General features: G+C 35.4%; 1 protein-coding gene across 1 annotated transcript in view; it reads left to right on the plus strand.

The window, feature by feature from the left end:
- The first annotated feature begins 486 nt into the window (after positions 1-486).
- Positions 487-15,340, plus strand: part of LOC140164851 (regulator of G-protein signaling 7-like) — a 118,989-nt gene continuing 104,135 nt past the window's right edge. Inside the window, exon 1 of the mRNA XM_072188227.1 lies at positions 487-694. Within this exon, the coding sequence (XP_072044328.1) occupies positions 641-694 (54 nt within the window). The 5' untranslated portion in view covers positions 487-640. The remainder of the gene's footprint in view (positions 695-15,340) is intronic.

The following is a 15,340-nucleotide window of genomic DNA, read 5'->3' on the forward strand; positions in this document are numbered from 1 at the left end:
AGGCAGATGATAATCTCTGCTTGATAAGTGCCGTTTATTTTGGTCAGCTTCGTCATTTTTACATTTCTTTATAGCTCTGCAGTCGGCCTAATGCCGATTTTTCTCTTAGCGCGCAACCCCTTTCAATGCAGTTTTGCCGCTTCGCGCCGTACTGAATCATGATCTACAACGCGTGCTAGGCAATGGTTTTTTTAATGTTTTTTTAAATATCATTATTATTATTTTTTGCTTGCTATCTTCTGAAGATAACCGCTTCACAGGGGGATTTTGTGGTATATGAACCCTAAAGCGATATTTTATAGCGATATATACTGAATGTTAGTTTATGGCTGAAATAAAATGCAGGCCTATGTTTTCATTGTCCCCTGCGCGAGATTATATTTTCTTCGAATCGAAATAGGTTGTACGACCTCTACGTTATATTCCCGATGCAATCACCATGGTATGACAACCTGCTGCCGAGCTCGGTACCGCATCGCACATAGATTAGACGGAGACTTCAGTGCTGACCTAGAAACTGTTATCTTACAGACTGTGAATTTATATCCGTAAGAAACGGTCAAAATACAGGACTACATAAAAGAGAATATTATTTCATTTTTGGCTGACCAAAAAATGCTTCGGATATGTCGAAACAAAGATGGAATATATAGAGCGGCAGACAAGACACCCGAAACAGCTTGCTTTTACAACGGTATGTTGCTTAATTATGTTAAACTATATTGCTGATTGTTACTCGAAATATATGATAATGAAATCTTTCATCTGACTGGTTGATTTAGTGTGCTTGGCAGCCAGCGTGGATAGCAACACGATATTACGGCTCGCATTACTGTGCTGCAATCCGGCTTTAGTGTTATCAGCTTGCGCTGATAGTGGTAATTGATGAAGTAGTGGATAGCGTGCATGTGCGATGTGTATTGATAAAACACTTAGCGATCAGATAATATATTTCCAAGATAGATAAGAAATAGCTCAAGTTATAATGAGGAGTATTTAAACTGACACCAATAATAATAGAATACCGACCGTTTGATAACAAGTTTAAATATGTTTTAAATTGCTTTATTTCTCATTCTCCACACAGTGTAAAAAGTTTGAAATTACAGACACATAAATATACAGAGTGTTATTTTGTTTACTAATTCCACAATGTTATTATTCTGGTTTGCATGATATCAATATTTCACTAATCTTCTATTTTTGTTTTTGTGGTAACCGGGAGCACTCAAATATCACAGTGTACGCATGCATGACCAAGTATTTTTCAAACACCCCCTAAACGAGTTTTACCCTACCAACAAATTTAGCCCCTTAATAAGGTAATTTAATATAGAATTTACCCCCTAATGAGTTTTTGGCTAGTAAAAATGCAAACAAAATGTACCCTTTTTGGACTTGTAATTTACTAAAAATTTGAAAAGGTACCCTAAACAAGTTGTTCAGATTCAGAAAACTATACCCTTATTCTTGAAAATCAGTGTTTTTAGACCTTAAATGCATCATGCGCATAACTTGCCTTGCCTAAAAAAAAACCCCTTTTTACTTGTTTTTGGTCACGCATGCATCGGACCATTTATGTGAGTGGCCCCCTGGGTGTGATAACCACCCCACAAGCATTTTACACTACTTGAGCATGTTAAATTATAGGCTAATTGAACACATTGCACAACAAAATATATGCTATCAATATGAAACAAGGGTATTAAAATAAATAACCTTGAATAGCTATATATTATAACAGTCCTTTAATATAATGAAAAATTTTAAATTCTATAGTTTGATCAGCTTTTAATAGGCTAAGAAATGTAGGCTTTTACCACTACACCTAAAAGTAGACCCGCGTTAAGAGTTATATTCTGTATGTTAAAGAAAGTAGACAAAGTATACGACTTGAATTGATAAATATTTGTGATGCTTGTGCAGCGATATGTCACAAGACAATTCTCAAAATAAAATATTTTGATATTAATCCGCGATGTTATAAGGCCCGTCGATTACGAGCTGATCAAAGTATAGTTGAATTTCAAAGGACCATAGACCCTAGTGTGTGAGTGCTTTATGCATTTAAAAACAATTTGATTGCACTTCCAATTTAGATCAAGTCAAGGTATGTGTATACAGGTCATGGAGAATGGGCCAATAAGTGGGACATCATTGGAAAGCTTGCACTTACAGCTTACAGAAAAACATGTTTTTTAATTCTTTACGTAAATCATGCGTAAATTAGCTTGTGAATAATTAATTAACTCATACTTAACTGACATTTTGTGTATGATATTTGCACCTTTATGTTGTTTTCAATCCGGCACTACTGTGTTCCTGCAAATAGGATTGCTTTACCTAATTGAGTGTAAAACATGTAAAATATGGCATAAAAATGCTTGAAAATGCCAGTTTCCAGCCATCAAAACTATTTATATATGAGTAATTAGTAGTATGCCATCAAAAAAGTGTCTTTTTGATAGAGAAGTGATACTATCACTGTTCTATCAAAAAAGACACTTTTCTACTGAACAGGTTTGATGTACAGGGGAAAGAAGAATTACGCATCGCACACTAGCACATTTAAACATGAATTTACAAATGGAAACATAACATGTGTAGGCAGATATACCAGTGATGGTTTAAAATCATCAAAACTGTTCAATAGAAATGATAAGGGATGGGACTTACTATTACTATTTTGGGAAGGGCAAAGTCATGAGAAGTGGTATACCATCGCTATGACTTGATATAGATGAGGTGACCTCAATGTTTATCAACAAAGGCAAGGGACTGGTATCATCTTTATGCTTGAATGAACCCCATGCAACCACTACACTGTTTAATAGTCTTATTGTGATGTGGCGGGAGTTTTAAAAACACGAGCCCTGAACAAAATATGATGCTTGCGCATACTGCCAGGCAAAAACAATGGAAATTGTGATGATGCGTAAGCATACTGTCAGGCATTGACGTCAGAAGTCACATCATCTATAGGTCAGTCCTTCCTGGCATGCTTAGAAGTAGGTGACATTTTTTGTTTCCAACATTATGTTGTATATTATATAGTATACAATATATTCCAGGGGTGTATATTCTTATGGTATTTGGCCCCAAAGGGTATGGAATAATTTTACCCCTTTGGGGAAGTTTTTTTTTTTGTGTTTTGAAAAAAAAAAAAAGAGGAAAAAAGAAATCAACAGGATTTAAGGAAGCTTAAAATGAAATGAACTTTTGGGAACATTTTTGTAGGATTCCAGTCGGGGAAGAATTTGATGAAAGATGTGACACACCGCGGTAGGGTGAGGGAATAATTTAGATTTTCTAGAAGAGAAGTTTTGAGAATAACAGTCCCACTACAAATCACACTTCTGGAAATGTTAAAGCAGGCTGCCATTTAAATTGCACTTGTGTGCCTTAAAATTCAATCCCTGTTCTTGTATAAATTTTGAATATCCCGTGTTGAGAGCCAGCTGTTTTTATTCGTTTTTATGGTCAATATGAGTTTGTTTCAAATAAAACCATGTGATTTGTGCTTGATAATTCTTTTTCTAACATACAGTTTAAGGCATAATGTTGTGATTGCTGGAGTCATCCTTTAATTGTAGATACTGCATTTCTAATTGGGATGGCAGATTTATATAAAGTACAGTCAACTAGATACAAGTCAATTACATGTTAATCCATTAACCCACGCCACAGGTATGTGTCCATTCCTTTTTTTTCAGTTGGACTTCTAAGTTGGATTCAAGTTGCTTGTCCAGTGCATATATTATGCGGGAATTTATGCACTGGCAATACTTCATTAATAACTACTCCAGATTCCAGAAAATACAGCACTAGATATCTTACTATTTCATGTTTGTTAATAATTGTATGGTTATAACTACAAAATATGAAATATGCTTGCTAAAAATTAGAGTGCATGCACAGACCGATATTAGGTTTTATACAAGTCTTTAAGATTGATTGTCACAGCATATATAAAAACATACTTATTTCCTAAAAATGCCTTTTTTTAGCCTTTGTTACCAAAAATTGAACTAATATGAAAATTGTACTTTTTTATTGCCAGTTCAGTGAAGGATTAGGATTGGGCTATGTATTATTTGACAAAACAGGATGATATTTTTTAATCAACATATAAACCATACTACATTTCTTTATTTAGAGGTGCTGGGCAACTTACTACTAAAGTATGTGGTAAATGACTGAGGAAATGACCCCCAAATAACCTTTGATGATTTGATGATCCTGTTGGTAAAACCTCATACTTAGTGTTTCTGAGTCTCAATGTGGATGTTTTTTCTTGCAAGTAAGCACAGGAACCCACTCTGGTAGTCTTGCAGAGACACCCTGTATGACAAAAGAAAATGCCATGTGTAAAGACATCAACATAATATGATATATTGTAATATATAATTATTATACCATTATAATGTAATATCAACAGAACATTACAAGACATCATATCTAATCATTTCTTGTTCCTCCATAAGTCTCCCTTTTACATAACATTGTTTGTCAATGGTTTAGCGAATCACAACTCATTTCCTATTTCACTAAATTGACACAGTTCTCACTGCTGGATTTATCATTGTTAATACAATACATGTAGAGTATAATTAGCAAGTATGTTCTACATCAATTCTGAGGTGAATAATACAGTGAACAAACCTAATGAAAAATGTTAATTAAAGAGCTTCAAATTAAAGTCAAGTAATTATAATAATGATCATGTTAATTATTGCTGCCAGTGCCAGAAAGCACTTCAAAGGATTTATTCAGAGATCTTGTCGGTGTTCATCTGAATTATTCACAGTATCCTTTAAACCATGACACTGCAACAACTTTGCTTTCAAATTAATGTCAAATGTCCTACAAAATCATCCATATAACACACTATTTTGGCTTAAATTTGTTTAAATCATTAAATAAATACAGCCTCCAAAGAAAAACCAGACAATTAATAGAATATAAACAGAACATGTAGTACTGCTTGGGCAATAATAATGTAAAACATCGCTTAAGATATTGGGCTTTCAGATTTGAGACATTTAGAGAATAAATGATAGGATTTTGTCTTTTGCCTATCCAATATCGTGTCATAATGGATGGGCTGGCCAATATTTTGATCGTAGTGGATGCCAGCGCAGCCGGTATCCACTACGATATAAACCTTATTCAGTTTTAATGTAATTTTTGCGACAAAAACTGCCTTTTTTCAGAAAAAAGTAAAGTTACTTTTGTGAGGACATCCCCGTTGTTTTAAATGAACGAAACCATCACAAACATCTAAGCCGCCAAATCGCGTTCTTAGTTCTCGCACGTGTATTACGCGAACGCATTAGCGTGATCATTGAGGAGCAACAAGCGTGCCGCCGTTGCGTGGCGGCGCGATGCCTGACTAATATCACTGATCAACTATTGTGAGATATTATACACCAGAAAACCAATCAAATTACGTGAATTCTTTACAAGATCAAGCACCCATTGAATAAGAATTAGAGAATAAATGATAGGATTTTGTCTTTTGCCTATCAATATCGTGTCATAATGGATGGGCTGGCCAATATTTTGAGTAGTGGATGCTGGCCAGCCCATCCATTATGACACCATATTGGATAGGCAAAAGACAAAATCCTATCTTTTATTCTCATTCTTATTCAGTTTTTAATGTAATTTTTGCGAGAAGAACTGTACTTTTTCAGAAAAAATAAAGTTACTTTTGTGAGGACATCCCCGCTGTTTTAAATGAACGAAACCATCACGAACATCTAAGATGCCGAATCGTGTTCTTAGTTCTCGCACGTGTATTACGGGAACGCATTATCGCGCGATCATTGAGGAGCAACAAGCGTGCCGCCGTTGCGTGGCGGCCAGCCTGACTAATATCACTATCAACTATTGTGAGATACTATACACCAGAAAACCAATCAAATTACGTGAATTCTTTACAAGACGCACCCATTGAATAAGAATGCTCAGTCTTTGATAATAAAGGTTGTAGTTCCATTTAATGCCATAAATTGAATTCAAATTTAATGCCATATATTTGATTTGGATTTGAATTTAAACACCTCAATTCTAAGTTGTGCATCAAATTAGTTGAATTTTCTGTTCTAGTAAAAACATTAAAGCAAACATACTGCAATAAGAACTCTTGACATGACATTTTCAAGTACAGTGATGTATATCACTGTATGATTAGCTGCTCAAGTACTAGCCAACAGACTATATGGCGGCAACAAAATGTTTTTCCAGAGTGGGGCAAGTGAATTTCAGGGGGTAAAATTATGAAATTTATGTAAAATTGCAGTAAAAACTGGATTTGGTTTTTATATGGGAAAGGGGGGGCAAGATGTCTAACTTTTCCACAGAGCTATCTTTTCAGTAGCAATACATACAGTGGTATATTTCACATAACGCTTTACAGCTAAGCGGCCATGCACATTATGCCCGGGACATTATGCATACAATATAGTACTCCTCTCTCTTCCTCTCCCTTTTCTCTATCTCTCCCTGTCCCTCTCTCTCCCATCTTTTCCCCCAGCGAGCCAGTCAGCAGTCTTCCTGCAGTGTTTACATCATCATTTGTCTGCTATCTGGTGTGCTTTAGCAGGTGATTGCAATAGATCATATCAATAGGAAACAGTCTAATCATTTCCATGTTCTCTTACAATGCAAATTTTCATGCTACATTTATTTGTGCACTTTTCATGTTCCACAGCAGTTACTGCAATGCATCAATAGAATCTTTTTGTATAAGCTAATACATCCATGGTTAATGTTAGGGAGTGTGCAAAATTGGCAAAGCATGAAAAAGCAGGAAAAAAAATGTGAAAATTTCCACTTGTACAAATAACAGTAGTGATGGGGAGGAAGGGAGAAACACCTAGTGCATGTACATGTAGTCTATGATAGAATATTTGCAGATTTAGTTTATTATTCAGGACATCATATTTACAAGATGATTGGCATTGAATTTCTTTGATGGCCATAAAGTTATGTATTTGTATGTGGTTAAAGGATAATGAATGAAGTCACCCCATAGTTCATATTATAAAACATTTCACCAATACATAGAAACAGATTTGCAGAAATATGACATTTGCCATCTTGTATTTATCATTTGTATGTGGTTTGCGCAATTGCCTGAGGGGTGGGAGGTTGCAATATCACCACTTTTGACAGTCCAAATTTGGTTCATTTTTACGCAAACAGACAAAAGTGAAGAAGCAAATCATGCGCATATTTTTGGGGGGGCTTTGGGGGCGCCAGCCCCCCGGGGTAAAAGTAGGGGGCGGCAAAAAAGAGGGGGCGGCGAAAGATAAAGGGGCGGCAAAAAGAGTAACAAAAGAAAAAAGGGAGGTCCTTAAGGGGCGGCAAGAATAATTATGACGAAGAAAGGGCAAAAATTATTGAAAATTAAAGAAACTATACCTTTTTTTACTGTCAACAGGGAGACAGCTCTAAGGTATGTTGGTATTAGTGGGGGTGTAAACACCTGTAAAATATAACTTGAAAAAAAATTGTTGAAAATTAAAGAAACTATACCTTTTTTTACTGTCAACAGGGAGACAGCTCTAAGGTATGTTGGTATTAGTGGGGGTGTAAACACCTGTAAAATATAACTTGAAAAAAAATTGTTGAAAATTTTTTTAGCTCTTATTACCCCCCCCCCCCCCACCCAATTTAGTCCATTTTTAACACATCGCTGTACCTTTATTATAATGATTTGTTACAAACAAAAGGATCATAATAATAATTAGACTTTCCTTCGTACGTTCATTATCTTTGACTGTCTTTAACATATTGTGAAATGGACAAATTTTGTGCATTTTCAACGATGTATCTACGTCGATTTTGCACGTGGAATATCTTCAAAAATAGCTAAATACGTGACCTCGCTTCGATACAGGAGAATGTTTTGAATAGATCAACGTACGTCCGATGTCTACGTTTGGAAATCGCAATGTCTCTATTATATCAGTACATACAAATTTTGACTTGTTGACCCAAACATTTTTTAACCAGGGGCGATTTGGCACCTCCTAAAAAGCGGCGCCCAGTGCACTTGCACCCCTCTCCCAGCTACGCCACTGGGCAGCTATTTCAGAGTAACATTGGTTCTAGCCATATCATAATATACATGTAATAATGGCATCGTGCATTCAGCAAAGTAATAATAATGGCATCATGCATTCAGCAAAGTAGTCTACCCTTAACCATAACCCCTATTGTAACCATTACACTTACCCTATCTTGGGGGGGGGGGTGTACTAAATTCTGCAATATGCAAAATGTTCTGACTGACAGGCTTTCCAAGGTACATGCTTTCTGACTAGTGGGCCCTCTAAGTTAAAATGGGTCATTTTAAAATCAAAACATCCAACCAATCAAAATTTTGAGTAACAGGCCTTCCCTCTATAGCAGGTTTTCCAAAACAGTGAGCCTTATGAGTAACATGTTCATGTCCCCTTTGTGATCAGGTCTCACTTCATAATCATCTACAAATAATTCCATACAATTATATTATAAGATTTGGTTTATTTCTGACATGTATGAGAAAGTGCCTGCCACAGACAGGATGAGCTTACTGTACAGTCAATACACATGCAGCCCATTTGGGTAATCTAAAATAAATGCACTTTCCTGAGTTTCCTCATAGTCTAATAAGGTTTTCTTGGAGAGTTGTTTAACAATAAGGAATTATATTACAGTACTGCCTTAAATACCCTAAAATTGCTCAAAATCAGACTATTCCATGAGGCTAACAAAGTGACAAATGTAAAAAGCAATCTGCTAAACACAATAAAGACCAAATCTGACATCAGAATGAAGGTATAGGATAAAAGTTTGACCATAATTTATTATCAAATTTTGAAACATACACTAATGCTGCTGATATCAATTTACAATCACAGAGTAAGTTATTTAGTTTTATGTCATAGACATGAGGTATACTATATACACTCCTCAAAGTAATTAAAGCAGTCGGGGCTGAAGCCCCTGCACTTTGTTAAAAATCATGTAAAATCAGCCGTTTTTTGGCGATTGTAGCCATTAAGCTTCCCCGCATAACTCTGAAAGCCCCTCTGAGCCTCCCGCAGGAACAGATCCTGAACACGTCAGTGTAAAGGATCAAAAAATTTCATCCAGATTATCTTGACCATACTTGTACCTAATCAAAATATTTTTTCATATATGTTGTGGCCTTGTCCATGCTTTACTGAACACTGTAAAAAGTCTGGTCATGACTGTTTCATCTGGCACTTAAAACATCTTGAAAGATAATTTTGTTTTTGAAAAATATTGAATGAAATTTTTTGATCCTTTAATTACTTTGAGGAGTGTATTAAAAACTAGCCTATATTATAATTGTTGATCGTTGGGGCGTACAGTATAGATACACAATATTTTGTACATAAAAATATCAGATTTTTCCTATAAAAAGTACTTTGCATTAATTGACTTGAACACTCAAATTTGTTGAAAAGCATACATATGCCTACAAAGACTAATGTGGAAGCCATCTTATACCAAATCTGACATTGAAAATAATGTAGAGGAATAAAAGTCTGTAGGCTACAATTCTGTGCGTATGTTTATCTTGCACTGTTAAATTTAAATTTAACCCCATGAGAACTACCTGCCGATTGGCCAAAAAGAAGTTTTCATTATCAGTTAGACCAATCAGCAACATTGTTAGAATAATTTCACCACACAAAAAAATTGGAGTGAATTATTTGCAAAGCTCCATTTCAATTGGTGATTAAAGTGAAGATATCACATAATTGACCAATTAGAGGGAATGTTAGATCAGCAGGTAGTGCGCAGGGGGTTATTACACAGCACTATAATATTATATGAACCTAGTTTTTACCTCATAGTACTTCTTGTAATATTGAGAAGGTAAAATTCTGAACAACTATTGAAAGCTTCAAGTTTAATGTCCCAATGATAGGCAATTTGTTTGTTTGTTTGTTTGTTTGTTTAAATGGTCGCTCCGTGTGGAGACACGCTTGGGTCCTGATGGGACCAGGCTCAAACAAAATGCTCAGGCCAGGCTAAAAAGCCTATATAAGCATGCTGGCCTGTATGGAAAGAGAAGTGAGAAACAGATTTGAAGAACAAGGAAAAGAAGGCCACTCCCAACAATCAAGTTAACAATTTTACTGTCAGCCTTTGGGTCAAGAGAAAGGAAGTGCTTAATCCAATCTCAACTGCCACTGAGGCTGTAATTTGTGTGTGTGTGTGGGGGGGGGTAGGGGTGCAGGGATGTTTGTGCATTTTGATGGATAGGCCTACCATAAAAACACTGATAGTTAGCATATGTGCTTACTATCGAGTGCTATTGAAAACATGCAATTGTACCAAAGTCCTGCGCTTTACCAACTGAGCTAATGTGGTTGAGACACACATTTGCAGGTTTGCTTGTTCGTATATAACTATGTGTATTGATGATTTGCTCAAAACCTTTTACACTTTTGTGGATGGGGCTCTTCATGTTTGCATGTTTTAAAAGCGCTCGATAGTAACCTCATATGCTAACTATCAAGTTTTTACAGTATGTTACAAGCCCGGGTTACAAGTGGATTTACTTTTTAGTAAAATACTAATTTATTATTAAAGATTAGTCTCCCTTCTCTATTAAGGTATTATAACATAATGAACATTTTTAGGTTTAAAACCATTCAGATTTTGTGTCACCAAAATGTATGGGTTTTTATTTCAATGGATGTTTTTGCACAGTCAGTTTTACATGCTTGTACAGGTTTTGTCATCACTCAGTCACCCACCTTTGCACAGTATTTATGTGGGACCTGACAGAACATCAGACACACTAAATTGCATTCTGAATACGAGGAGTGTCTTTCTCATATCAAATAATTTTTCGCTATATAATACAAATTTTATGCCAGATTTTATGAAAGACCATCATATGAAAATGTTGATCTTTCGTATAAGATAATACATTTAGTTTCCCAAAAGACCTAAAATTTCTAAATTATTTGGTATCAGGACATTCCTTGTATTCAGAATGCAATTTGGTGTGTCTGATGTGCTCTCAGATTCAACAAAAAATACTGTGCAAACGTGGGTTACAGAGCCCTTAAGGTTTTTCAATGAAAATTACTGCTCATGTCAAATAAAAGCTGTATCACTATCATAGCATCATAGGGGAACACAACTTTGAAAATCACATTGAAAATTGCAGAATAAAGGACCATTCACAAACACTTGTTAGGGGCACTGAAATTTGTTTGCATCAGGCCCCCCTAACAAGTGTTTATGAATGGTCCCTAATGACTCAGTGCCCCTCAATCAGACTCAGTGCCCCTCAATCAGACTCAGTGCCCCAAACACCCATTGAAGGACTCACGCTATGCCCACCACTAGCTGTGTCCTTTAAAAAATCACTTATTACAGCAATAAATGCCTTTAAATGTCTGTCATTTGTCTGGAATAGTGATTGAAGGTAGAATTGATCAAATCCAACATGACTTTACTAATGCATCAATTTCCTATGCTTTATTTGCTGTTTTAATAATATACATGATGAATGAGTTATCTTTGTGTGTGTGGATATTAATAACATCACTGTGTACTTTACTAGCCTGTCTGTTCCTTGTTTAAACACACTTTATTCCCATTTGGTCCAATGCAATATGCGCCATTTTTGGTGAAATGAGTTATTAGTGGATTATTAAAATATAGGCAGAATGGTCGACTGCAGATCCGATATGAGATGAGGTTAGCATTTATTCCGTATTGAAAAGCGTGTTCCGATGGATCTGCATTCGACCGGCCTCAGGTAAATGTACACATTTAATATTGTTCATGATTAGACATTGACCCTTGTCAATGAAACAATTATTGTCATAAAATAGTAGATGAAACACACTGAAGTTTACAAATAAATGAATTAATCTCCCAAAGAATGTTTTTTACACCAGTTCTTTCTTTTTGGGTTAAGAATATTGTCTAAAAATATTGTTCACACATTTCTCAAGCAACAGCATGACTGGCCTATAAAATTGAAGTGGTTGAGATAATCAATTCTAAAGAAATTGGTTCAATTAAAGTGAAATGGTCAAGATGATTTTGATAGTGAAATTACCAAAAATAGGTATTAACATCAATAACAGAAGAAGCTGATCCCCTACTCAGCAACACTGGCAGTTTCATTATTTCCATATGGAAAGGTTTCTTCTATACAAAAACAAAATATTATGCACATTTTTGGGAGATATTATATCCTGGTATTATACATGACATATTACAATGGGCATTTATAAAGCGCCATTCCTAAAAGACCACTGCATTACAACCAACATACCTTGATATTCAAGAGTTTGTTGCATGCAATGAATGCACTGTAGTCCATTTCATTATCTGCCATCTCATATCAGGGTTAGTAGTTTTATACTAATAATCCATCGCTAGGCAACCCAATGGTAAAGTCGGCCATCTTGACTTTGCCGGTGTACCTTATCATGCTTATCTGATCATGTACTTGATTTGTTGATTGTGAACGTGGTGAAAAGAGCAAATGTAAAATAATACATTTTCCTACTTTTTTTTATATACTATTCATTAATGTGAAAGTACAGGAATATAGTAATGAAATCTCATTATTTGGTATTGGTACTTGTATTATAATTGAATGGATAGGAAAATTGTGAAAATATTAATATATTAAATATCATCAATTTAAGTTCCGCTTTTTAATCAGGAGTATATTACTTGTCACCAAATATTTGGACAAATTAAAATCATCAAAATTCTATGTGCATTAAAAATTTGTTTCAAGTTTGTTTATCTCAGTTTAAAATTATAAATTAAATTACTTTGAATTTTGACACAATCATGTTACTATATCAAGGATCCATCAGTTTGTTTTTATAAACATATTCATCCTTTTATTACATTCTTTCTTGTTTTCTTTCTTTCCATTATTTTTCCTGCCACTAACAATATCGAGGTATTTTAGTTTCAGATTTTCTGTGGATTTTTCTTTCTTTTCTTTCATTCATTGTCTGTGTTTCTGCTTTTTGTTTGTATTAAATACTGTAACAGCGAAAGAAAATAAAAGGATACATAATTTTTGCCCGTTTTATGCATTATAAATCAGTGCATTCTGGCAATCAAAATAATACATGTATCACGGGGTAGCCATTTTGTCTTCAATTTCTCTCCTCTTCTGCATCAGACATATTGCCCTAAGCACAGAGTGTAACAAAACATGTTAAATTTTCAGCTGAAATTCCACATGAGCTACAATTTGTGTAGCAGCTGTACATCTGCTGTGTTATTCCAAAACAAGAACTAAGCCATGCTCCTCCCCGTTCCTCAGGTTCTTAGTATACCAGTGCCAAGTTTGATCAAATTATAGATTAGCATATTGATGATCACTTGATCAGAACAAAAAATTAGCATGCTGCTAGATTCAACCCTTCAGCAAGTGCATTTGGGCAATATTTATCTATTACATTTTTATAGTTTTGATGATTGGGAAATCGGGAAATACACTGTAAATACATTTTGTATACGCTTGACCAAAATGAATGAAGAGGGGTGTTTTATGCAACCATAGGCAAGCACCTATATAATGCTTTATCAATGTAAACAAATATCTTTAAAAAAAACACTTATCTTCATGAAAACTGATAGTTTTTCTTATCATGGCTAACTTGTTAAGAAAAGCTTTTAACATTTTTGCAGTGAAGCCTCGAAAAGGTACATTTTTGACCAAAACAGTCATGTTTGTGCAACATATTGTGTAACATGTATGTGGGGAGAGTGGAGATGTGTGCTGGGGTGGGGGTGTGTGTGTTGGATTAACAGCTATTAGGTAAAACTTGTTCAGGGGTGCCATAAAAAATGTTGGTTATGCATTTTGTGCACTATGTTACTGGTGTCATCAAAATGTTCATGTGTGGGGTTTACAATTTTGTCATGGTCATGAGAACATGTTTTGTTATTATTATGGTTGAAATTCAACATTTCAGTTTTTAAAGACCCATATTATTTCATCTGCATTTCTGTAAACTTGTACTATAAACAAGAAAAAAACATTTCAGTGACAGCACTATAGTAAAGACCAATATTCAGTGTGATGATACGCGAAACTAAGCAACACTGGTACGAGACAGATTATCAAATAATTGACATTACTGTGACGCTTCAAAAAAGGCTGACATTTCTACAAAATGGCCGTTTTCATTTACATTTCATAGTGAATTGTGCGAAAATTGCGGTGTATGTGTAATTGCGCGGGCAAACAAAAATTTTGCGGCGTGCAATTTTACGCTACAAAAATCATTGGACTTTGCTTATGAAGTATAAATTATTACACTTATGAAGTAAATTGTGCTACATGGTAACCAATGATGCTATAGTGGACTCACTCAGTGGTATAGCACGATCGAGTCATCCTATTGGGCCATGCACCAACTATGAAGTAAAGAAAATTAGTAGCTCATCTGTACCTTATAATTAACATGTTTTTATGGCATATTAAATCCCAGCTCAACAGTCTGATATTGCTGGAATTGTCAATGAGTTCTAACCATAGCACAACTTGTCCATAGGGTTTTCATGAAAATCTTCCCTGTGGTCAGAATGACTGATTTTAATTACATTAGATCCATTAAATATTCTCATGCCAATCCACATAGGATCTCTGATGCCGGCAAATCAGTGCTGTTGTGCGTCAATTTCCTACATTGACAAACAACTTTAATGCATTCAAATTCCCCATTTCTTTCTTTCTTTCTCTTTCTTTCTTTACACAGCCGTGACGTTAGTCACGGCTGTGTCTTTTTTCTTACAGGTTCTTCTTACAAGACGGCGCGCAGCTGCGCCGTCTTGTCCTGTCTTGCTTGGGATCTTCTTCTTTCTTCTTCTTCTTTCTGTCAACCACGTTCGTGCCTATAGCTCAGTCGTTGGTTGATGGATTGTGACTAAACTTGGTAAGGATAACCATCACTTACCTTGCCCGCACAGGTCATATGACTTTGACTTGCATCTGACCTTTGACCTGGTCACAGGGGTCAAAATGCGGTCGGTGTCTATAGGGTGTTCACAGATAAGGGGTCAAAGGTCATTAAGGGGGTCATTTCCGGTCTGAAAGCTAAAAATATTCAAAAAATCACTGTTTTTACAAATTACATAGCAGAGTGTTGCCATTAGCACACATGCATTGCTACCAACCAGGGTCTTTAAGGTGTCTACAGTTTTGAGGTCAAAGGTCATTAAGGGTCGCTTCGGTCAAAAACCAAAAATCATCAAATATTTTTATTTTTTTATCTCAAAACGTGAGAGTGACATAAACTTCATATATGCATTA

Source organism: Amphiura filiformis, chromosome 11 (assembly GCF_039555335.1).
Source record: "Amphiura filiformis chromosome 11, Afil_fr2py, whole genome shotgun sequence".
NCBI lineage: Eukaryota > Metazoa > Echinodermata > Ophiuroidea > Amphilepidida > Amphiuridae > Amphiura > Amphiura filiformis.